Here is a 25,692-nt window from a genome sequence, read left to right as displayed (position 1 = left end):
ATGTACTTGAGGACAATATTATGGAAATGGAAGAGGACGTAGATGAAGATGAAATGGGAGATATGATACTGCGTGAAGAGTTTGACAGAGCACTGAAAGAGCTAAGTTGAAACAAGACCCCAGGAGTAGACAACATTCCATTAGACCTACTGATAGCCTTGGGAGAGCCAGCCCTGATAAAACTCTACCATCTGGTGAGCAAGATGTATGAGACAGGCGAAATACCCTCAGACTTCAAGAAGAATATAATAATTCCAATCCCAAAGAAAGCAGGTGTTGACAGATGTAAAAACTACCGAACTATCAGTTTAATAAGTCTCGGCTGCAAAATACTGACACGAATTCTTTACAGATGGATGAAAAAACTGGTAGAAGCTGACCTTGGGGAAGGTCAGTTTGGATTCTGTAGAAATGATGGAACACGTGAAGCAATGCTGAGCCTGCGACTTATCTTAGATTAAGGAAAGGCAAACCTACGTTTCTAGCATTTGTAAACTTAGAGAAATTTTTTAACATTGCTGATTGGAATACTCTCTTTCAAATTCTGAAGGTGGCAGGGGTAAAATACAGGGAGTGAAAGGCTATTTACAATTTGTACAGAAGCCAGATGGCAGTTATAAGAGTCAAGGGGTATGAAAGGGAAGCAGCATTTGGGAAGAGAGTGAGACAGGGTTGTAGCCTATCCCTGATGTTATTCTACCTGTATATTGAGCAAGCCGTAAAGGAAACAATAGGAAAATTCGAAGTAGGTATTAAAATCCGTGGAGAAGAAATAAAAACTTTGAGGTTTGCTGATGACATTATAATTCTGTCAGAGACAGCAAAGGACTTGGAAGAGCAGTTGAATGGAATGGACAGTGTCTTGAAAGGAGGATATAAGATGAACATCAACAAAAGTAAAACAAGGATAATGGAATGTAGTCTAATTAATTCAGGTGATGCTAAGGGAATTAGATTAGGAAATGGGACACTTAAAGTAGTAAAGGAGTTTTGCTATTTGGGGAGCAAAATAACTGATGATGGTCGAAGTAAAGAGGATATAAAATGTAGACTGGAAATGGCAAGGAAAGCGTTCCTAAAGAAGATAAATTTGTTAACATTGAGTATAGATTTAAGTGTCAGGAAGTCGTTTCTGAAAGTATTTGCATGGAGTGTAGCCATGTGTGGAAGTGAAACATGGACGATAAATAGTTTGGACAAGAAGAGAATAGAAGCTTTCGAAATGTGGTGCTACAGAAGAATGCTGAAGATTAGATGGGTAGATCACATAACTAATGAGGAGGTACTGAATAGGATTGGGGAGAAGAGGAGTTTGTGGCACAACTTGACAAGAAGAAGGGACCGATTGGTAGGACATGTTCGGAGGCCTCAAGGGATCACAAATTTAGCATTGGAGGGCAGGATGGAGGGTAAAAATCGTAGAGGGAGACCAAGAGATGAATACACTAAGCAGATTCAGAAGGATGTAGGTTGCAGTAGGTACTGGGAGATGATGAAGCTTGCACAGGATAGAGCAGCATGGAGAGCTGCATCAAACCAGTCTCTGGACCAAAGACCACAACAACAACAACAACAACAACAACAACAACAACATGTGTGACAAAACCATTCTTGGGTTGTTTGCAACAGCTGTTAACAAAGTTTTATTTTTGAAATCACTTAATGCTTCTTATGTTCATTTTGACTTATCTGAGCTTTTGTTTGTTGATGAAGGTTTGACTTCAATTAAATATGTGATAAAGTTCCCCCTTCTTCTGTAGCAACTTTCTAATACAGCTAATGGACAACAGTGAGTCTCCTCCAACCCTCACAATCTTTCAATCTTTTCCAGTATACAGATTTCTAAAGCATGTTGTACAAAATTTTTGAATAACCTATCCAGCGTTGAATGGTGTTGACTCTTCAAACAACCTGAAATGAGCTTCCTGCCACACTTACAAAGCAATAATTTTTCCTATCACTCTTAGTATTCCTTTCAATACTTGTAGTCACTGGTGTGATTATTGATTATGGTCACCAATTCCCTTCTCTGCATTAACTGATTTTAAAATTTTTTAACTGTTACTAGGATATCATATGATGCCCTAATGAGTCAGCTCCATAACTACTTGAAGTATCTCCCAGAAAAGATGTTCACGAAATCTTTCGCACATCACGGTTCCTCACACCTTTTTTAATTGTGCGACACTCTCTCTGTCTCTCTCTCTCTCTAGTTGATAAGTCGATATCTTGCCTTATTACAACAGCATTACTTTGTGTGGGAAGCCTTCAAGTCTAAGGTGAATTGCAACAACAGTCACACTCTTCAAGAACTGCACCAGAACATTTCGGATGAGACTGCAGCAATTCCAGCTTCGGTCCGCCTTCAGCAATTTGCTGACAAGGGCCCAAAAGTGCAAAGTGATGAATATTGTCACTTTCAACATCTACTATGGTCAGGATAGTACTGTAATTCCTTTCCTCTGCTGTGTTTCTTTGTAACCTCGAACTCTTGCCCGGGCCACTTTTATTTGTGCACCCTGTACATGTAACATCGTCAGTTGCAGCTCTCATGTCATCATCCTTTATGGAACGATTATTCATCAATCTTTAATACTACACCATGAAGCACTGATGTTTTAAAAACTCCCATTGAAGACATAGTGAAATGATACAATATGTTTCTGTAACATGGTTTCACATTTAAATGAAACCATTCAACAAGTGGAAATTTATCACTGACGAGACATTTCTATCCAATGATGCTGAAAAAAAATAGCTATGCTACACTCAACATGTGTAAAACAACTTACAGCTGTTGTAATAAACTACTGTCATTTCACTGTCGTTGGCACTGAATCTAATCATACCTTCCACCTCCCTAAGGTTTATGTATCTATGCTCTTTACTGATGCATTACAAATAGATCACTTACATAAGAGAACACTAGGTAAGGAAATTGCCAAGGTCTTTGTAAAATTACCCTGGCTCCCAGATGTAATCTGAGCAAAAATTACAGAAAACTTACCATTATCATGTAGCGCAAGCTAAAATTATTCACATGTCACCTCACCACATACTGACGTTTTCCTGATACTCTATATCTTCATAAATCAGACAGATCTGCTGTCATTCACACAGTTATTAGTGAGGCCAACGAAGACTTGTCACTGTGGGACTGAACATATCTAATCGTTTCAGTTCACTTACAGTAGAATCTCAAAACACATGTAACAATGCTTGTTGTAGTTCAACAGCAGACTGCTGATCAACAAATTTCACCCAGATATTAACCAGACCTGAGTAAACTTCAACAAAGACAACTAACTGTAAACATTTATCTGAAGGGCAGACAGACTAAAAATTTGCTATAAACAGTGTTACATTATCAGTGTTGTGTCCCCCAAATAGAACAATTAAAAGGAACCAAAAATTATTGCAATATGTTTACTACACGTGATTAGAAGTCTTTCATTGATGTCTCATTAGGGGACAGAATTGTTAGAGAGCACTTCCTAATGGGATATCAGACACTGAGAAACTGGTCTTGATGTTGCGTGGTGATAAGACAGATCTAAGGAGTGTGCGTAATGCAGAAAATTTATAATCAGTAACTCACTTGAAGTAGAAATATTTATTCAACTTTTGCTGAACAACATGTGATAAGAGAAGCATGATGCACAAGGATTGAGCAACCTATACAATGTATTCAAATAAAGTTATTACATCTTACAAAACCTGTTTTCCAATCAGGTACAAGAAACATGATCCCATTACTGACAGTGAACTAGTGTGGATAGCATAAGGCATCAAAATCTCACATCTCACATACAAAAAAGTATGATCCTGCTAAGGCTTACAGCCCCCCTCAGACTTCAAGAAGAATATAATAATTCCAATCCCAAAGAAAGCAGGTGTTGACAGATGTGAAAATTACCGAACTATCAGTTTAATAAGTCACAGCTGCAAAATACTAACGCGAATTCTTTACAGACGAATGGAAAAACTAGTAGAAGCCGACCTCGGGGAAGATCAGTTTGGATTTCGTAGAAATGTTGGAACACGTGAGGGAATACTGACCCTACGACTTATCTTAGAAGCTAGATTAAGGAAGGGCAAACCTACGTTTCTAGCATTTGTAGACTTAGAGAAAGCTTTTGACAATGTTGACTGGAATACTCTCTTTCAAATTCTGAAGGTGGCAGGGGTAAAATACAGGGAGTGAAAGGCTATTTACAATTTGTACAGAAACCAGATGGCAGTTATAAGGGTCGAGGGGTATGAAAAGGAAGCAGTGGTTGGGAAGGGAGTGAGACAGGGTTGTAGTCTCTCCCCAATGTTATTCAATCTGTATATTGAGCAAGCAGTGAAGGAAACAAAAGAAAAATTCGGAGTAGGTATTAAAATCCATGGAGAAGAAATAAAAACTTTGAGGTTCGCCGATGACATTGTAATTCTGTCAGAGACAGCAAAGGACTTGGAAGAGCAGTTGAACGGAATGGACAGTGTCTTGAAAGGAGGATATAAGATGAACATCAACAAAAGCAAAACGAGGATAATGGAATGTAGTCAAATAAAGTCGGGTGATTCTGAGGGAATTAAATTAGGAAATTTGACACTTAAAGTAGTAAAGGAGTTTTGCTATTTGGGGAGCAAAATAACTGACGATGGTCGAAGTAAAGAGGATATAAAATGTAGACTGGCAATGGCAAGGAAAGTGTTTCTGAAGAAAAGAAATTTGTTAACATCGAGTATAGATTTAAGTGTCAGGAAGTCATTTTTGAAAGGCATACAGCACAATCAAAAGCTATCTTCAGTACCCCAACACAGCAAATGATATTGCTTTACTGTAGGCAACTGCTAAGCATTTGAAGAATATAGATTTCTATGGTTTAAATTTACAAAATCAGGTCTACAACTGAAGAATATAGCATATCATGCTCAGAGAAAAGAAGCAAGTCTTGGTTCACAGCTAATAAGCTGCCATGTAATTACACACACACACACTTACTTTTACTTTTAGAATAATAATTCTATTTGAAAATTTTAGACCAATTAGTGAAGCAGAAGGCAACTTAGACTGAAGTTGGATGGGAATCTCCCATGGAAGGCATATATTCACCATTTCTTGTAGATGCTTAATGATTACAATATAGTTCATAATAACACCCACGATACTTTTCAACTTTGCCTACTTTCAATCCTTGATGTTGATAGGAACTAATACTGGGTACACTGAGTTTGGGCACAAATTTAGGCCAAATTATCACGTCCACAGCACCCGGCAAGCAGATCAGGGATAGAGCTAACAGACACTAATTCCCAGTTAGGAAGTAGGCCTCTCGAACTCATAGTCCAGGTGCTTGAAATAACAAACTGGTATATTTTTAACTAGGAAACTCAGTGGCACTCTGACCAATAAATGAGACCAAACCAGATATGTAGGATAAGAAACTAGCACGTAATTCTAGGAGGCACTAATACACTCCACTGTTGTGTAAACCAGCATCTAGCCTTTGCAAAGAAATGCAACAAGAAACTAAGACCCATTCCTTAGGCAGAGTAACGCAGGAACAGTGTATGAGATAATCAATCATTGTAACCTCCAACAGCACTGACTGCACCACTTATATGGGCTCACGCTGTGACACCCATACACCACCACGCAAGCTTCTCTGTTACCAGCAACATAGCCACACTACCCTGACCAAAAACACACACACACCAATTTCTTAGCATCCTGATTGGCAATGTGTTACACATCTACATTGAAGTGCCAAAGAAAATGATATATGCATGCGTATTCACGTACAGAGATATGTAAACAGGCAGCTGGTGCTGCAGTCGGCAACGCCTATATACGACAAGTGTCTGGCGTTGTTGTTAGATATGTTACTACTGCTACAATGGCAGGTTATCAAGATTTAAGTCAGTTTGAACGTGGTGTTGTAGTCAGCACACGAGCTATGGGACACAGCATCTCCGAGGCAGTGATGATGTGGGGATTTTCGCATATGACCATTTCACGAGTGTACCATAAGTATCAGGAATCTGATAAAACATCGAATCTCTGACATTGCTGCAACCGGAAAAATATCCTGCAAGAAAAGGATATTTTTCTTGTGATTTTACTTTATTTCGTTGCAACCAGTTTCAATGCTTCAATGTGTTTATCTTCAGGGTGTTGTTGATGTGGTACAGGTTAATATGATCCCTATACATATCACGTCAGTCACCAGCATTACTGGATACGCACATAATGTGTCAGCACTCCAACTATTAACACCCAACTGGCAGTTGGGAGTTGATGGTTGGAGTGCTGAGACATTATCTGTGTATCCAGTAATGCTGGCAACTGATTTGATATATATAGTGATCATATCAACCCATACTGCATCAAAAACAGCCTGAAGATAACGCATTGAAGTGTTGAAACTGGTTACAACGAAATAAAATAAAATCATAAGGACGGCTGTAGGTGTTTTATTTTGTCACAATAGCAAACAATATGTTGCCTGCATTGTCACTAGTCCTGCTGGGTACTAACAAGGGAACCTCCCCATCGCACCCCCCTCAGATTTAGTTATAAGTTGGCACAGTGGATAGGCCTTGAAAAACTGAACACAGATCAATCGAGAAAACAGGAAGAAGTTGCGTGGAACTATGAAAAAAAATAAGCAAAATATACAAACTGAGTAGTCCATGGGCAAGATAGGCAACATTAAGGACAATGTGAGCTCAGGAGCGCCATGTTCCCGTGGTTAATATGAGCAGATGCGGAACGAGAGGTCCTTGGTTCAAGTCTTCCCTCGAGTGAAAAGTTTACTTTCTTTATTTTCGCGAAGTTATGATCTGTCCGTTCGTTCATTGACGTCTCTGTTCACTGTAATAAGTTTAGTGTCTGTGTTTTGCGACCGCACCGCAAAACCGTGCGATTAATAGACGGAAGGACGTGCCTCTTCAATGAAAACCGAAAACATTTGCTCGCAAGGTCATAGGTCAACCGATTCCTCCACAGGAAAACATATCCGATATATTCTATACGACACTGGTGATGGCATGTGCGTCACATGATAGGAATATGTTGTCGACCCACCTAACTTGTACACTTGGCGAATGGGTAAAAGGATTCTTCTACCTTGCCCAATTTAGGTTATCTTGTGAATGTGATGATAACTCGCAAAAAAAGTGATGAAAACATAAGAGTTTGTCACATAAACTGCAAGAAATGAATGCAACTGTTTCACAGTCACATAGTTTTCCCTGTGCTCTGTCAAAACATATGTTTTTAACGTTTTCAAATTTTTCCGTGTGTAGACCGTCAAATCCTGCATATGTCCAAGAAAATCTGAAAATGTCCTGGAATTTTGGAGAGCAAAGTTGATTATGTGTGAGTGCCTGAATTTTGATAATTGTCTGAAAATAAAAAATAAAACTTTTCACTTGAGGGAAGACTTGAACCAAGGACCTCTTGTTCCGCAGCTGCTCACACTAACCACGGGACCACAGCGCCCTTGAGCTCATATTGTCCTTGATGTTGCCTATCTTGCGCATGGACTACTCAGTTTGTATGTTTTGCTTATTTTTTTCATAGTTCCACATAACTTCTTCCTGTTTTCTCCATTGATCTGTGTTCAGTTTTTTAAGGCCTATCCACTGTGCCAACTTATAACTAAATCTGGGGGGGGGGGGGAGGGGGTGATGGGGAGGTTCCCTTGTAAGAGCCCACATGGAATGGAGTATGGCACTCCTGAACCCATTTTTGAGTATTTATTTACAACATGCTCCATTACAGTATTTGTAATACTAAATGTACGTACTGTGTGTATGTGTCAACTTTGTGTTTGATGATGATAATGATGATGATGATGATGATGATGATGATGATAGGAGAGAGAGAGAGAAAGAGAAAGAGAAAGAGAGAGAGAGAGAGAGAGAGAGAGAGAGAGAGAGAGAGAGAGAGAGAGAGAAACCCACTGCCTACTCCTTGTGAATAGCACCAAGGGGGCTGCCAAGCTTAAAGTTCCCATCCGACATACGGATCACCATCAACAGTGTCCATGCCCTCATGCCATGAGACACTGTGGTGAGGTTTGGTATTTAAATCAGGACATTGGTGGAAAGTCCGGTGATCAGAAACCTTACACCACCACCTCCCCTCCCTTACTGACTGAAAGGCACTGAAAATTTTTTTCCACCACCAGGATTCGAACCAGCTTATTCCAGGCTCCTGCACCCATTGTTTCCATATCTGCATGACACTCATGGGATCCCAACCAATGTGAGCAGCAGAATCAAGGAATGATAAACCAGAGTTTTGACAGGCCAGGATCCTACTGCTGTCAAATTCTGACATATACTGGTAGATATTTCCTGCTTCTCACACAAGGCCTAACATAATCTCCTCACAAACAAACAACATTCAAATGTGACTTCTGAATTAGAAACCCACTGAGTAATCTTTGCTTATATCCACAACATAGATGGCAATACTCCTAGCTATTCTGAGCAGTTACACTGAAATGATTATCACTTGCATATCCGATCATGCTATTTAGCATATTTCATACTAATTTGACATTTATTGCATGCTGCCTTCTCCGTGTTATTTTAATTGCCAGCAGTGTATTTTATTGTACTAAAATTGCTTTCAAACTCACTAATTTCTTTACACCCAGAAATGTGGCAAATACTGTGGATGTAATAAAAATTTGTTCTTCAAATCTTAGTAGGAAATTGCTGGAATACCTATGCCGAGAGATGTATCTTTCTGAAGAAACAGTGTTTTTCCCCCTTTCACAACTTGGGCCACCTCTCTCATATTTTTTCACTGATCCTTTCTCTCATATTTTTTTCATTCAGTTGTTGCAGAAGACTTTGTGGGTATTCCACAGTTACTGTTGCACCCTTCTCTCTGCCAATCTCTTTTGCATTTCAGAAAACACTAGCCCTTTTTTTGAGACACGAAATCATCTTCCTAGTTTTTGGCACAGGGTAGCTGACTGCCATCATTTCTTTTACAGCTGGTCTATTTCTAATGTGATGTGGAAGATCGATGTCTCATTAACAGCAAATAAATCAGTGCAAAAATTCAGTTTCACACCCTGTACAACGGTCCAAACATTTACAAGAGATGTGACTTCGCATTTTCTTTTTGCCAGAACTCAACAAATGTGGCACTTAAAATGCACAAAGCTTTAATAACTGAATGCTGTTGTTGACGTTATGCACTCTTAAATACAAGTTCTAGAATTTTCTTTCAACAGATTCTAATTCTCTGCAGGAATGCTTCATACCTCCATATTCACATTACGGGAAGATCATCAACTGAAAATAATACAACAGTAGAATATACTGTCCACATATGAGGACTTCATGTCTGCACGATTAAGGCATGGTGATTCTAACTCACTATAAGGAATCATGAAGTATGAGAGACTGTTAATGTAAAAAGGATAAAAGTGTATTTTATTTAATTGATCCAGCCATTATGATTTGGAATTTCCCCCCCAAGATAATTTCATGTAAATGCCATGCTAGTTCCCACCAGTAACACAGCCACAACTTCTTTTCTTTCTTCCATTATTAAGGCAAAATTACACAAATTCTTAAGTTACACGATTATGATTGTAGTAGTTATTTCGTTGTTGCCATTGTCATTTCTTTGCGCATATCTCATGGCGTGTTTTCTCATTTCCTTTCAATGGTACAGAGATCTCTCTGAACAAAAAAATTAACCATAATCTTACTGGAATTTCTCTCAGTTGTCAAGAACAGGCATTTAAGCTTGTCACTTAAAAGAAAGAGAGAATATCTGTCCTTAATTGCAAGAGATGACCAAAGATACAGCATTTAAAAAAAGTAAAAACCAATAACAAGCTCCTGTGGTTCACTATGAAAGCTGTGCACTTTGCAATAAAAATTACCACAATGGTATTATGAATGAAGTATGTAAGTGATTTAGTTAGTCTGTTTATAATTTAATATAGAGGATATTATACATTAAGCCCTATCCCCGTCAAACAAGGGTGGGGTAGGAATTTTCTGTATTCTGTTAAAAAATCACTCGCAATTATTTGGGAAAACCACAGAAAATATGAACTGGTCATTGATGGGAACAACCAACTCACTCAGTTGCAATTTTACATATTCACTGAATTATTCATTCACTGTTTTGAGCAAAACCAGTCTATGGGAACAATTGAATGAAAATAATTGATACCATCCATTGCAGTTTTGCACACTGATTCAATAGCTCAGTCCTTATTAACATGTGACTTGATTAACTTGCTTCAGATGCAGTTAACACATAACTAATCTAGCTGATGTATCATTGGGATACAAAGTCGAGTGAGAAAGTTCCCTTAAGGGCACATGAAGAAGAAAGTAACACTGCCAAATTTTAGTGACAGTTTACATTTCATTTTACTGAAAATGATCTCCATAAATTAAAAATCATTTTAATATAGCCCTTAAACACTCATTCCCTCACTCATTTGTTTGGGAGGCAAATATTTTGTACAGAAAATTATGTCACTGACTATGTAAGTACAAATTACACACAAGCATACAAACGTGTTTACATTTCACGGCCTGTGAAAAGTGGCTGGTACAGTAATTCACAGGTATGAAGAAGTAAGCTTGCACGTATTGGTATTTCAGTTTCACAGTTCATTCAGTCTCTAACAAACACTGTTTAATATAAACAGTTCACAACAAAACTGGCACCCCTCAGGAATCCTAGGGGCAACAATTCGACTCGCCTGACCCCAGGTGCATTCAATTCTGAGTGGAAAATTGATTGTTTTGGTGTCATTCATTGCCCTCTATTATCGCTTGTTGTCACTGTTATTGTCATTCAGATATTTGCTTTTTATTTTGTGCCAATAACTAGCTTTTAGTTCACTTTTTTGTCCTCATTTCTGAATAGTGTGTTTGTTTACAGTGAGCTTTCTGTCTGGATAAAACTGTCAAAACACTCAGTAGTGCGGGAACAGGAGAAATCATGTGTCGGGATAAAAAGTGATGTTCAAAATAAATTCAATTTGATATACAGTATCTTAAAGGATGATTCATATTCTGAAACTACATTACTTAATGAAATTTGAAGAAAATTAACGACAGATAACAAACATTTTTTGAGAAAAAATACTTCCGGCAAGTGACAGTATGTGCTTCAATATCAAGTGATTAAGTCACCAACAATTTTTAAAAAATTGTATCCTATATGCTTTAAAAGAAAGACAGAGCAACAACAAATTTAAATTTAAAAAGTAGCTGTTCATTTACTTAGACATAGATGTATGATGTAGTGCCAGTTAGTAAAGTTATATAGCCAGCCGAAAATTGATATTTAATATCAGAACTACAAAAAATTTGTATTTAAATACATAAATACATACATTTTGAAAATACTTGACTCTTAGAAATGCACTTTTATTTACATTTTCTTGAAATGACATATGTTTCTGTCTCTAAAAAAGTTGGCAACCCTGGTTATAGTTCATATATAGTTGAAAAGGCTGAACTAGTACGCAAATGAAACTACTCAAACATGGAGACTGAGTGAAAACATACACATAACTGATCTAACTGTCAGAGACTAGTGTCAGATAGTTGTTTCAAAACCCAACTGAAACAGAAAAAATATTTTGACTGGTACATTGGTTGTTAAAACCTGCTGACTGTTCCATCAGTAAAACTAATACTGGCAAGATGCAAGATTTAAATCTAACTCCTCATGACGGGATCTCTCTAGTTTCATTGTAGCAACGTACCGAAACATGTCAATCATTCTGTCATGTGACAATGTATTGTCAGTTCTTACACACCCACCAACAGGAGATGTAAAAACTGAGCAACAGAAAGCTTCATCTTTCCACAATTCAAGCAACAACATTGTATGGTTGGTAACTTTTCCACTGATGAGTTGGAAAGTACTTTATGTATCACAAATTAAATTGGACATTTACATTCACGTCAGTTTTAAAGCACTGTTAAATTTTCATTGAATGCTTAATTCAAAATAGTGATATGAATTTTATTAAGAGATTGCAAGCATGGCTGCATATTACTAGGGGCTCTGACAGTTCTCACAGTGGCACACTACTGCATACAATGTTCACACTGCCACTACAGTTTCTGACCTGAGGGGTGGAGACGCTAAATCCTGTATGGACACTAAGCCACAAGTTGGAACAAGTATAGAGAGGCACCTATATGTAGGTGTCAAAGCTTTACACAATGTCTTTTATATCTTAAAAAAGGTGGCAACAGCCAAAAGCACAGATTACAGATAAAACCTATGAATAAATTCTTTGAAACATGAAAAATTTCATAGCAACAAATAGTTTGTTATATACACTCATGCTCATAAATTAAGGATAATACTGATACATGGTGAAACAACGCTCTGGTGGGCAGTTTGTGGGTTTAAATCACCTCAGGGTATGACCATGCAGTGCATTTGACCTGCAGTCATTGCACGGTGGCGCTGACAGCAATCCACATATGCAGAGGTGTGGTGGTGCATGTCAGAGTACGGTGCAGCGAGTAAGTGTGCAGACGTTTTCAGACAGGCTAATGGTGATTGTGTGTTGAAAATGGCTCAAAGAACGCATATTGATGATGTTATGAGGGGTAGAATACTAGAGCGACTGGAGGCTGGTCAAACACAGCAGGTCGTAGCACGGGCCCTCCGTGTGCCACAAAGTGTGATCTCAAGATTATGGCATCAATTCCAACATACAGGAAACGGGTCCAGGCGCTACAGTACAGGGCGTCCACAGTGTACAACACCACAAGAAGACCAATTTCCCACTATCAGTGCCCGCAGACGGCCACAGAGTACTGCAGGTAGCCTTACTCGGGACCTTACCGCAGCCACTGGAACAGTTGTCTCCAGACACACAGTCTACAGACGACTGAACAGACATGGTTTATTCACCCAGAGCCCTACAAGGTGCGTTCCACTGCCCCGTGGTCACAGGAGAGCACATAAAGCCACAGTACATGGTCATTGGAACAGTGGTGCCAAGTTATGTTCACGGACGAGTCCAGGTATAGTCTCAACAGTGATTCTCGCCGGGCTCTCATTTCACGTGAAACAGGAACCAGATATCAACCCATTAATGTCCTTGAAAGGGACCTGTATGAAGGTTGTGGTTTGATGGTGTGGGGTGGGATTATGATTGGTGCATGTACACCCATGCATGTCTTTGACAGAGGAACTGTAACAGGTCAGGTGTATCGGGACGTCATTTTGCAGCAGTACGTCCGCCTTTTCAGGGGTGCAATGGGTCCCACCTTCCTCCTGATGGATAACGCACGGCCCCACAGAGCTGCCATGATGGAGGAGTACCTTGAAACAGAAGCTATCAGGCTAATGGAGTGGCCTGCCTGTTCAGACCTAAACCCCATCTAGCATGTCTGGGATGCTCTCGGTCAACGTATCGCTGCACATCCTCAAACCCCTGGGTCAACGTATCGCTGCACATCTTCAAACCCCTATGACACTTCAGGAGCTCCAACACGCACTGGTGCAAGAATGGGAGGCTACACCCCAGCAGCTGCTCGACCACCTGATCCAGAGTATGCCACCCGTTGTGCGGCCTGTGTGCGTGCACATGGTGGTCGTATCCCATATTGATGTTGGGGTACATGCACAGGAAACAGTGGCGTTTTGTAGCACATGTGCTTCGGGATGGTTTTCTCAACTTATCATCAATACCGTGGACATATAGATCTGTGTTGTGTGTGTTCCCTATGTGCCTACGCTATTAGCGCCAGTTTTGTGTAGTGTCCCATTCTGTGGCACCACTTTCTGCAATTATCCTTAATTTATGAGCATGAGTGTAAATTACTGAACTATTGATGTGCAAGAACAGCCTAGTTCTACTGAACATAGATGATATTCTCTCACTGATTTTCTACATGCCCAATCTAGTCAATTGGCACAATCATATTGTGTAGGCCACACCTCTGCATCAGAATGTAAGAAGAAAAAAATGTAGCAAAGTCAGAGTTTTCAGAGTTATAGTGATTTAATTGGATTACCAGTGCTGCTTTGTGAATGCATGTTGTCTACAAACAGCATATTCTGTGAGTGATAGACCGAGAATCATCAGGTCAAATTAACCAAGAAAACAGCAACCAGTTGATTTAATGAATTAACCTTCATTATCCAAATCCACAAAATAGACAACACTAGCAAGTACCAATTCAACAACTATTCTCTGCACAGTAAAGTAGTGATAAAATCCGCCTTGGAATTCACCATTATTACTATAGCACCTATTCATCATTTGCATATAGGGCTTATGCTTGCGTATTACTTGCCATTATACAGGGTGTTTCAAAAATGACTGGTATATTTGAAACAGCAATAAAAACTAAACAAGCAGTGATAGAAATACACCGTTTGTTGCAATATGCTTGGGACAACAGTACATTTTCAGGCGGACAAACTTTCGAAATTACAGTAGTTACAATTTTCAACAACAGATGGCGCTGCAAGTGATGTGAAAGATATAGAAGACACCGCAGTCTGTGGGTGCGCCATTCTGTATGTCGTCTTTCTGCTGTAAGCGTGTGCTGTTCACAACGTGCAAGTGTGCTGTAGACAACATGGTTTATTCCTTAGAACAGAGGATTTTTCTGGTGCTGGAATTCCACCGCCTAGAACACAGTGTTGTTGCAACAAGACGAAGTTTTCAACGGAGGTTTAATGTAACCAAAGGACCGAAAAGCGATACAATAAAGGATCTGTTTGAAAAATTTCAACGGACTGGGAATGTGACAGATGAACGTGATGGAAAGGTAGGGCGACCGCGTACGGCAACCACAGAGGGCAACACGCAGCTAGTGCAGCAGGTGATCCAACAGCGGCCTCGCGTTTCCGTTCGCCGTGTTGCAGCTGCGGTCCAAATGACGCCAACGTCCACGTATCGTCTCATGCGCCAGAGTTTACACCTCTATCCATACAAAATTCAAACGCGGCAACCCCTCAGCGCTGCTACCATTGCTGCACGAGAGACATTCGCTAACGATATAGTGCACAGGATTGATGATGGTGATACGCATGTGGGCAGCATTTGGTTTACTGACGAAGCTTATTTTTACCTGGACGCCTTCGTCAATAAACAGAACTGGCGCATATGGGGAACCGAAAAGCCCCATGTTGCAGTCCCATCGTCCCTGCATCCTCAAAAAGTACTGGTCTGGGCCGCCATTTCTTCCAAAGGAATCATTGGCCCATTTTTCAGATCTGAAACGATTACTGCATCACGCTATCTGGACATTCTTCGTGAATTTGTGGCGGTACAAACTGCCTTAGACAACACTGCGAACACCTCGTGGTGTATGCAAGATGGTGCCCGGCCACATCGCACGGCCGACGTCTTTAATTTCCTGAATGAATATTTCGATGATCGTGTGATTGCTTTGGGCTATCTGAAACATACAGGAGGCGGCGTGGATTGGCCTCCCTATTCGCCAGACATGAACCCCTGTGACTTCTTTCTGTGGGGACACTTGAAAGACCAGGTGTACCGCCAGAATCCAGAAACAATTGAACAGCTGAAGCAGTACATCTCATCTGCATGTGAAGCCATTACGCCAGACACGTTGTCAAAGGTTTTGGGTAATTTCATTCAGAGACTACGCCATATTATTGTTACGCATGGTGGATATGTGGAAAATATCGTACTATAGAGTTTCCCAGACCGCAGCGCCATCTGTTGTTGAAAATTGTAACTACTGTAATTTCGAAAGTTTGTCTGCCTGAAAATGTACTGCTGTCCCAAGCATATTGCAACAAACGGTGTATTTCTATTGCTGCTCGTTTAGTTTTTATTGCCGTTTCAAATATACCGGTCATTTTTGAAACACCCTGTATGAAAGTACAATGTATAAATAGGCAGAAGTAATTATCTAATGAGGTTTTAAAAGCAAATTGCAAAACCTGAAGAGTAGTGTTCATAATTGGATTTAAATGAATGAAAAATCAGTTTCAGTCATCACCAAGTTGGTTTTACATGGTTTATTTCCAAATGAGGTCAGAAAGCTTCTACATAAAGGTTTTGTGACTATGAAGAGGCTTTCTTTTTTTTCACGCAAGAAATATTCTTCAGCTTGTTATTTGTAATTTTCTTCCACATTCAACCTCCAACAGGTAGTAGCAATGCCAGAATGGAGAAGATTCTCCCTATAAATAAGGATAATAGTCAAAAACTAAAGTCACAGACCAACACTGTGTGTCACTCCAGAGATCTAACTGCCATATCATCGGCCACAAAAAAACAGACATTGGTTTCCACTGCACTGGTTTCCTCCACTACAAAAGAGTCCTGGAACTGTAAATTCTGCTACCAAGTCCAACAAATTTTCCCGATTTCTTTCCCCCTTTTTTTTTTTTTTTTTTTTTTTTTTTTTTTTTGCAAATTGCTTACACTATAGCAGAAAAAGCATATTACAATTCCTCAAAAAAATACAATTCAATTGTACTCTGAAGGATACAGTACTGTGGAGAATACCTGAATACCTGATGTACTTGTATCTGTATTCAGTATAAGCCATTACTGGATGGTATGAAAACATAATAATTTAGGAAATGCTCTCCCTAACTCTACTGTCATGATCTTTACAAAACTTGACTGTGACAGGCGTTGTTTATGTTATCTTCATAATAGTACACTGATGATGTTGGCTGGTTGATTGATTTGGGGGAAGGGACCAAACACCGAGGTCATCAGTCCCATGAGATTTGGGAAGTATGGGGAAGGAAGTTGGCCGTGCTCTTTCACAGAAACCATTCCAGCATTTTCCGCAGGCGATTTAAGGAAACCACGAGAAACCTACATCAAGTTGGTCGGACGTGGCTTTGAACCGTCAACCTCCCAAACTCAAGTCCAGTGTGCTAACCACTGCGCCACCTTGCTCAGTACTACACTAATGAGCCCAAAAATTATGACCATATGCTTTATAGCTCGTTTGTCCACCTTCGGAACAAAATAATTTTCACAATACTACACTGATGAGCTAAAACATTATGACCACCTGCTTAATAGTTTGTTTGTCCATCTTTGGAACAAAACACATCACCGATTCTGCACATCAGGGATCCGAAAGTTTGTTGGTAGGTTTGGGGAGGTATGTGGCATTAAATGTCTACACACAGATCATGTAATTCGCGTAAATAAAGGGCCACTGAACTGCGTATGCGATGACAGTCCTCGGTAGTGCCCCATATGGGTTCCAGAGAATTTACATCAAGTGAATTTGGTTGCTAAGACATCAATGAGCATTCACTATAACGCTCCTCAAACCACTGTTGCACGGTTCTGGCTCCGAGACATGGACAATTTTACTGCCACTGTCATAAAGGGAGACACCAAGCATGATGAGATGCAGGTGGTTCACAGCTGTAAGTGTGTCTTAGATTACTACCACAGGTCCCACCTAAGCACAGGAGAGTGTCTCCCATAGCATAAAATTGTTCCCACCAGTCTGTGTCCATGACACACTTCACGTTTCTATCCACTGTTCACCTCAATTATGGCATTTGTGGAGATTACCATCAACCTAGTGTAGCAAAAATGTGGTTCCCCAAAAAGCCGGCAGATTGTTATATAATGTACTATAAATGACTTGGTCCAGAAGCCTGACAGAGTGGAAAAGGTGTCGCTGGCACACAAGTAGCTTCCTCGTCCTATGTGACAGGTAAGGAGACTGGGCTGAGCAGAGCTGTGGTTAACACCTTGCTAGCAGTAGCGGATCATTTCATTAGTTATTTAAATCCACAAGCATAATTTAAACAACATCATTCAAAAGTTTCACATAACTGAAACATGTACACATAGTGAAAGAATTTCCATAACAGATGCAAAATTATACATAAGCAATATGACAATTGACAAAGAAATATTGATACAGATACAAAGTAGATCGAAATTAGACGTTACAAGATCCATAGGAAGAATCTTAAGGAAATAGCATCCATGAAAGAAGTGACTTACAAAACATGTTTGTCTGACTCTTGAGTGTTGCTCTTCAGTCAGGGACTCGTACCATGTAGAATTAATAGACGAGATAGAAAAGACCAGAGAACAGTGGCAAGTTTCATCACGGGCTCGCTCATTCAGCATGAGAGTGTTACAGAGATGCTCAACAAAATCCAGTGACAGATGCTATGAGAGAAGTGTTGTGCATCGTGGATAGGTTTACTATTGAAATTCCCAGAGAGTACATTCCAGGAGAGTCAGACAACATATAGCCCTCCTCCCAAATACCCACATAAAAAAAAAAAGTTTTGCATCACCTCGGTTCTGAGAGTTCCGGAGCCTGTACAGAAAATTGGAATAGATATCAACATAAACATCATTTCCACTCTTTTGTATTGCTGATGAAAACCACACATTGCATGTTGTACCACCATACAGAGAGACCTTCAGAGTTGGTGGTCCAGATTGCTGTACACACTGCAAATTGCACCACCAGTGGCAAAAGCATTCCACTAAATTGTGGACCACGTATTTGTGAAATTTGGTTGATTTTAATAATAATTGTGGTGTTGCTAAAAACTCTAACTTACACCTGTGACTATCCCAAATCACAAACCAGGACAGGAATCCTATCCTAGTGAATTTAATTCCGAGTGCCCTAATTTATTATGAGAAAGTGGTTAAACTTTAATATATTGTTGTGTTGTAAGCCAGTTATAATTTTTAGTAGGTCAAAAGACTGTAAGCACATTTGTTATTTGAAGAGTTATAGTTTGTTGTGCTTTACTGAACTAATAATTAATGATAAGAATACTTACCATTTGTCATATATACTGGTGTAGTTTTGTTAATGAGCATGGTTCTACAAACCACGAAAGTTCAAGGGTGCTTATGTGTTAGGCTAGTTAGTTAATGAAGCAATGCAAAGGCTCCTTCACAGCCAGTGTAGTTAGATTTTCATTCTGTTTAGTTGCTTCAATGCAAGTTTAAGAAATAACAATTTACTGTGTTTTCTATTCTAATGCAAGTTGGTTAATACACAGGCATAGATACCCTATACTAAGCAATGAAGTAACGGAGTATGATCATTAACAGACCCTATGATTTAAATTCAGAATCATTTCATGCTTTTTCCTGTACAGTATTGCTACTAGTTTCATGTGTGTGGGTAATTGGCTTTGTAAACTGTTGCACCTAGTTCATTTAAGGTACGTGTTGTTGAGAGGCATGTTGATGTTTACTATCTCATTGGTCATCTGTTTATCTGACTTACTAGTCAGTAGCACATTTATCTGCAAAGTTAGGTTATTGTGAACAGATATAAGGAAAGCGTCTAGTGGTTGCTTTTGTGCTTGGAGAATGTCTATTCTTGACCCACCGTTTACTATTGTTTATACTCTGCTGGAGTCTTTCGGAAACAATTCTCAGTTTGATTGTTCTGTTTCCATTAGGTTATCTCACGGTCAACTATTCAAAAATTCCTCGCAGAGGTATAACGTTAGCATCGATTTCCATTTAAGGTGGTCAGTGGTAGTGTTAGAATCTCAGTCTGACATCTGCTTTCTATTTGTTTTATGTGGTCATTCCACCTAATGTCATTCTGGATTGTTGCTCCTACGTATTTTACAGTAGATACTGTTTCCAGAAACGTGTAATGAATAATGTAGTTGTACAATTAGTTACATTTATTTATGTTTAGGGTCAACAGTGTGTCCCTGCATTCATCATTCCTGTGCAGGCCCTCCTATATATCGCTAATGTCTTCTGGTGCTGCCACCTTCTCACAGACAATTGCATCATCTGGGAATAGCCTTTCAGGACTACCGACATTTTCTACTACATCATTTGCATATACTGTAAACAGTGATTGTCTTATCATACATCCCTGAGATTTTGCTGAAATTACCTTTATGTCTTGAGGTTTTTCTCGCCTTTAGATCTTTTGAGCTTGTTCTGTTAACAGCAAAGTCTCAAATCTGGTTCTATACTCAACAAGATTGTGTGTTTTCCCCCTCTCCCTCCCCCCCTCCAAATGGTTCAAATGGCTCTGAGCACTATGGGACTTAACATCTGTGGTCATCAGTCCCCTAGAACTTTGAACTACTTAAACCTAACTAACCTAAGGACATCACACACATCCATGCCCGAGGCAGGATTCGAACCTGCGACCGTAGCAGTCACGCGGTTCCGGACTGAGCGCCTAGAACCGCAAGACCACCGCGGCCGGCTCCCCCCCCCCCCCTCCCCTCCAGTAAATGGCAGTGCAGTACCGTATCAAATGCCTTCCAGAAGTTGAGGATCATGACATCAACCTGAATGCCGAAGTCTACTGTGTTATGGATCTGATGGAGGAACAGAGTGAGCAAAGTTTAGCGACATCACCATTCGCAGAATCCAAGTTGATTTTTATGGGGAAGCCTTTCATTCTTCTCCAGAAGCGTCATAAAACATGAGCATAAGACATGTTCCATCATTCTACAACAGACAGACGACAGTAACATAGGCCTATAATTATATGCACCTGTCGCATGACCCTTCTTGAAAATAGGAATGACCTGTACTTTTTTCCAGTCACTGGGTATCCTTCGTTGTTCCAATGACCTACGATAAACTGAATACTGCCACAAGAGGAGCAAGTTCTTTCACATAATCTGTCTACAATTTTACAGATATATCATCTGGTCCAGATGCCTTTCCCGTGTTAGGCGACTGAATCCCTGTCTCTGGTGCCAGTTTTGATCACATGGCTCTCCCATTGTATACCTGACAAGCTGAAATCTCCCACTATTACAAGGTCATGATCAGGACAATTATTCACAAAACTTCACTAGTTCTTTCTGAAGCACTCTACCACTAAAGTTCTTGACACATGCTGTCTACAAAAGCATCAAATTACTTTGACCCATCTCCGATACATAACTTCATGTAAATTAATTTATATTTGGGACCCTTGATAACCTCATTAGACATTATTGATTTTTTTACTGCAATAAAGACACCCCCACTAAACTAATGAATCAATCAAGACGGCTAGTAGAGTTTTAATGCTAAAAAAAAAGCACATAAACAGTTGTTATCAACCCACTTAGATAATGAATATGCATAATTTAGTTCCAATATGATGGACATAGAGGACTTAACAGCAAAATTTTAACGGTTTATAAACAGTGTTCTGGAGAATTACATGCTGAATAAGTGGATTAAGGACAGAAAAGACCCACTATGTGAGAATAACAAAATTCATAAAATGCTGAGGACACACAGATTGTTGCATTTTCAGTTCAAAAAAGAATGTGGAACTATAGACTGGCAAAAATTAATAGAAATTTATGCATCTATAAACAGATTGATGGGCAAAGCATACAACTTCCACTGTTATTACTTACCAAAAGATCTCGCCGAGAACCTGAGAAAATTCTGGTATTACATAAAATCACTAAACGGATTGAAGGCTTCTATTCACTCAAAAAAAAAAAAAAAAAAAAAAAAAAAAAATGGCTCTGAGAACTATGGGACTTAACATCTGTGGTCATCAGTCCCCTAGACTTAGAACTACTTAAACCTAACTAACCTAAGGACATCACACACAACCATGCCCGAGGCAGGATTCGAACCTGCGACCGCAGCAGCCACGCGGTTCCGGACTGAAGCGCCTAGAACCGCTCGGCCACCGTGGCCGGCTCTATTCACTCACTCATCAACCAGTCTGGTGTGGCTTTAGAAGACAGAAAAAGGACAGCTGGAGTTTTAAATTTCACGTTTAAAAACTCATTCATGCAAGAAGATCGTACAGACATTTCACTGATCTACCACTGCACGGACTCTTGTGACGAGGACATCACTGAAGCTGAGAAGAAATTAGAAGAGTTGAACACAATTATGTCACCAGTTCTGGATGGAACCCCAATTCAGTTTTACAGATTTTTATTTATCGAGATAATTCTTAGTTACATTTTTGTAGTTTAAATTTAAGAAAAGAATATTCAAAACTCTTAATCATAAGACAGACAGACCGACCGACCGACCGACCGACCGACCGACCGATAGACCTACCGACCTACCTACCTCCCTCCCTCCCACCCTCTCTCTCTCTCTCTCTCTCTCTCTCTCTCTCTCTCTCTCTCTCTCTCTAACACACCACACCACACACACACACACACACACACACACACACACACACACACACACACAAATGATCTGATTGGATAGGGTCAGCAGAAAGCTGTGGCTGTTTGCTTATGATGCTGTAGTGTAAGGGCAAGAAGTGTCATTGTTTAGTGACAGTAGTTACAGAATGATTTAGGAAATTTTTATTTAGTGTGATGAATGCCAGCTTGCTTTAAATGGAGAAAAATGTAAGGTAATGAAGATGAGTAGGAAAAACAATCCTGAAATGATTGATAACCATATCTGTGCTGAACTGCTTGACATAGTCACATTGATTACATATCTATGTGTAACATTGCAAAGTGATGGAACAAGCACATAAGGTCAACAGTAGGTACGGCGAATGGTCGACTTTAGTTTATTGGGAGAATTCTAGGAAACTGTAGCTCATCTGTAAAGGAGATCACATAAATAACACTAGTGTGACCTCTTGGGTTAAAGGACACTGACACAATTCAGACACATGCTTCTAGATTTGTTACTGGTAGGGTCAATCAACAAGTGTGTATTAACGGAGATGTTTCATGAAGTCAAATGGGAATACCTGGACGGAAGACATTCTTTTTGGGAAACAATACTGAGAATATTTAGAGAACCTGCATTTGCTGCTGACTGCAGTAGATTCTACAGCTGACAACACACATTTAGTGGTGACAAGATAATAGAAATTAGGGACTGTACTGTAGCATATAGACAGCCATTTCTCCCTGGCTCCATTTGAAAGTGGAACAGGAAAGGGAATAACTAATAGTGGTACAAGGTACCTTCTGAAATGCACTGTATGTTGGCTTGCAGAGGAGGCATGTATAAATATACAAAATATAAACAATTAGGACCAATGTCATGCACAGTTAAACACTTCATTCTGAATATTATATAACATACCTTCCACCTTCCAAAAAGTTGCAAACATTATCGTCTCTTTTAGAAACCAACTGGAAGGTCTCCTTTATAATTTGTTGCTGCATGTCCTCTGTCTGTAAAAAATAATCTAAAATGAGAGACTATACTTAGTTTTTGCAGAATTATGAATAACAGAAGACCAACAATCATATGCTCAATGCACACAAAATAGCAAAAGAAGGCACATGATCTCTACCTTGCAAACAAACAAAAATCTACATTTTGTCAATGAACCACAGCTGGAATTGATCAATTCACACAAATATATGAATAGATCAGTTTGCTGGGGTATGAAATGGAATGATTACACAGGCCCAGTTATAGATAAAGCAGGTGACTTCAGTCCATAGGGAAATGTAATCAGTCTACGAAGGAGCTTATGAAACACTTTTGTGACCCAACCTAGAATACTGATCCAGTGTAACTAACAAGAGACACTGAAGGTGTTCGAAGAAGGGCACAGCACAAATGGTCACACATCTGTTTGACCCATGGGAGAGCCTCATGGACATCCCAAAGAACTGAACTGACAAAACACTTGATAAACAGAAAGTACCCCCTGAAAGCCTACTTAGGAATTTTCAAGAACCAATGTTAAGTGATTAATCTGGGAACACACTAAAGTCTCTTATTTATCATTTCCATAGGGATAACAAAGAGCAAATTAGACTACCTGCACTGTATATAGAGGCATTTAAGCAATCATTCTTTCTGCATGCCATATGTGACTGGAATGGGAAAAAGCCATAATAACCAGTACAATGGGAAGTACCCTCTGTCATGCACTTCATAGGACTTCGGATGTTTTTATATGCTTTCCCTAGTGCTTTCTGTAACTACTCCCTCCACCTGGAAACCTGTGAAATTAGATTCACAGGACAAGAACCACTTTTCCATAGTTCAGCAGCAAAGGTTTTGTGCGCCTTATGCCACTGATGACTCTCCTATGTGTTCATGGACATGTGCATAATCCACTTTATAGTGTGTGGTGGAGGGTACTTTTGGCACTACTATCTTTTACACCCTTCTCCAATCCACTTACTTATGAGCTGTAATTTCTCTGATTTTCCCACCAGGTCATTTCCCAAGACATATGTGGAACAAAATAAGAAGTGGCCTTATCCTTCTTGGAACATACAGTTTTGAAATATCAACAGTAAGCGCTCTGTGATGCATATCTCTCTTGCAGCACCTGCCACTGTAGTTTGTTGAGCATCTCTAACTAACTAAATGATACCATGATGAAATGTACCACTCTTCATTGGATATTCCTTACCTCTTCTTTTAATTCAACTCAGTAAGGGATGATGAGCACTAGCCAGAAACTGGTGACTGAATTACACTTCCTTAAAATTCTCTTAATGAATCTCAGTCTGGTATCTGCTTTTCCTACTATTTGTTTTATGTTGTTATTCCACTTTAGATCATTCCGAACAGTTATTCCTACGTATTTTATGGTAGTTACTGTTTACAATGCTGTATCACCAATCGTGAAATCAGACAACAGTGCATCTCTTCTTCTATTTATGCACAACACACGAAATTGATTTACATTCACAGTCAACTGCCAGTCCCTGAACCAACTATTGATCTACAGCAGGTATTTCTGCATTTTGCTTCAGTCTTCTAAGCATTTTAAAACATTCCTACAGACAACAGCATCTTCCATAAATAGCTTCACACAACCTCCGACATCATCTACTATATTGTGAATATTAATTGTAAACAGCAATTGTTCTACACCACTCCTCTGAGGTACTTGCAAAATTACCTTTCATCTGTTGATTTTGTTCTGTTAAGAATGACACGTAGGGTTCCAACTGAAAGCCAGTCCTGAATCCACGGTATTGTCTATGGTGCTCGGGATCTCATGAACAAACAAAGTGAGCAGAGAGTCACTAGATCTGTGTTTGTGGAACTCTAATTTTTACAGACGTGATTTTCACTCTCCAGAAACATCATATTGCATTATGTGCAACAATCTATTACCATTCTTTAAAATGGTAACAGCTTGTGATTTTCCCAAACATTTGGTATGCTTTATTGCTCTGGTGACCTACAATAAACCACTGCTAGATGGGGAGCATGCTCTTTTGCATGTTCTGTGTAGAACTTAACAGGTATCTCATCCAGTCCACTGTTGAGCAATTTTAGTTAGTTTCTATGCTGTGTTCTCTCATCTCAATATCTTATATGTTATAGTTCTGGGTGGAGATTTTAATTTGCCGGATATAGACTGGGAGACTCAAACGTTCATAACGGGTGGCAGGGACAAAGAATCCAGTGAAATTTTTTTAAGTGCTTTATCTGAAAACTACCTTGAGCAATTAAACAGAGAACCGACTCGTGGCGATAACATATTAGACCTTCTGGTGACAAACAGACCCGAACTATTTGAAAAAGTTAACGCAGAACAGGGAATCAGCGATCATAAAGCGGTTACGGCATCGATGATTTCAGCCATAAATAGGAATATTGAAAAGGGTAGGAAGATTTTTCTGTTTAGAAAAAGTGACAAAAAGCAGATTTCAGAGTACCTGTTGGCTCAACACAAAAGTTTTGTCTCAAGTACAGATAGTGTTGAGGATCAGTGGACAAAGTTCAAAACCGTCGTACATAATGTGTTAGATGAGTATGTGCCAAG

At 39.5% G+C, this 25,692-nt stretch overlaps 1 protein-coding gene across 2 annotated transcripts in view; it reads right to left on the bottom strand.

Annotated features, from left to right (window-relative positions):
• Nucleotides 1–25,692, bottom strand: part of LOC126184250 (AP-3 complex subunit sigma-1) — a 117,640-nt gene that overhangs the window by 33,684 nt on the left and 58,264 nt on the right. For both annotated transcript variants that reach the window (XR_007536829.1, XM_049926618.1), the window contains exon 2: nt 23,031–23,122. Coding sequence is in view for 1 of the 2 variants with exons in the window: in XM_049926618.1 (XP_049782575.1) it covers nt 23,031–23,122 (92 nt within the window). In the remaining variant the exon portion in view is untranslated. The remainder of the gene's footprint in view (nt 1–23,030; nt 23,123–25,692) is intronic.

Source organism: Schistocerca cancellata, chromosome 4, assembly GCF_023864275.1.
Source record: "Schistocerca cancellata isolate TAMUIC-IGC-003103 chromosome 4, iqSchCanc2.1, whole genome shotgun sequence".
NCBI classification, from domain to species: domain Eukaryota; kingdom Metazoa; phylum Arthropoda; class Insecta; order Orthoptera; family Acrididae; genus Schistocerca; species Schistocerca cancellata.
Note: the sequence above shows the minus strand (reverse complement) of the source record. Positions and strands in the feature narration are given on the sequence as shown.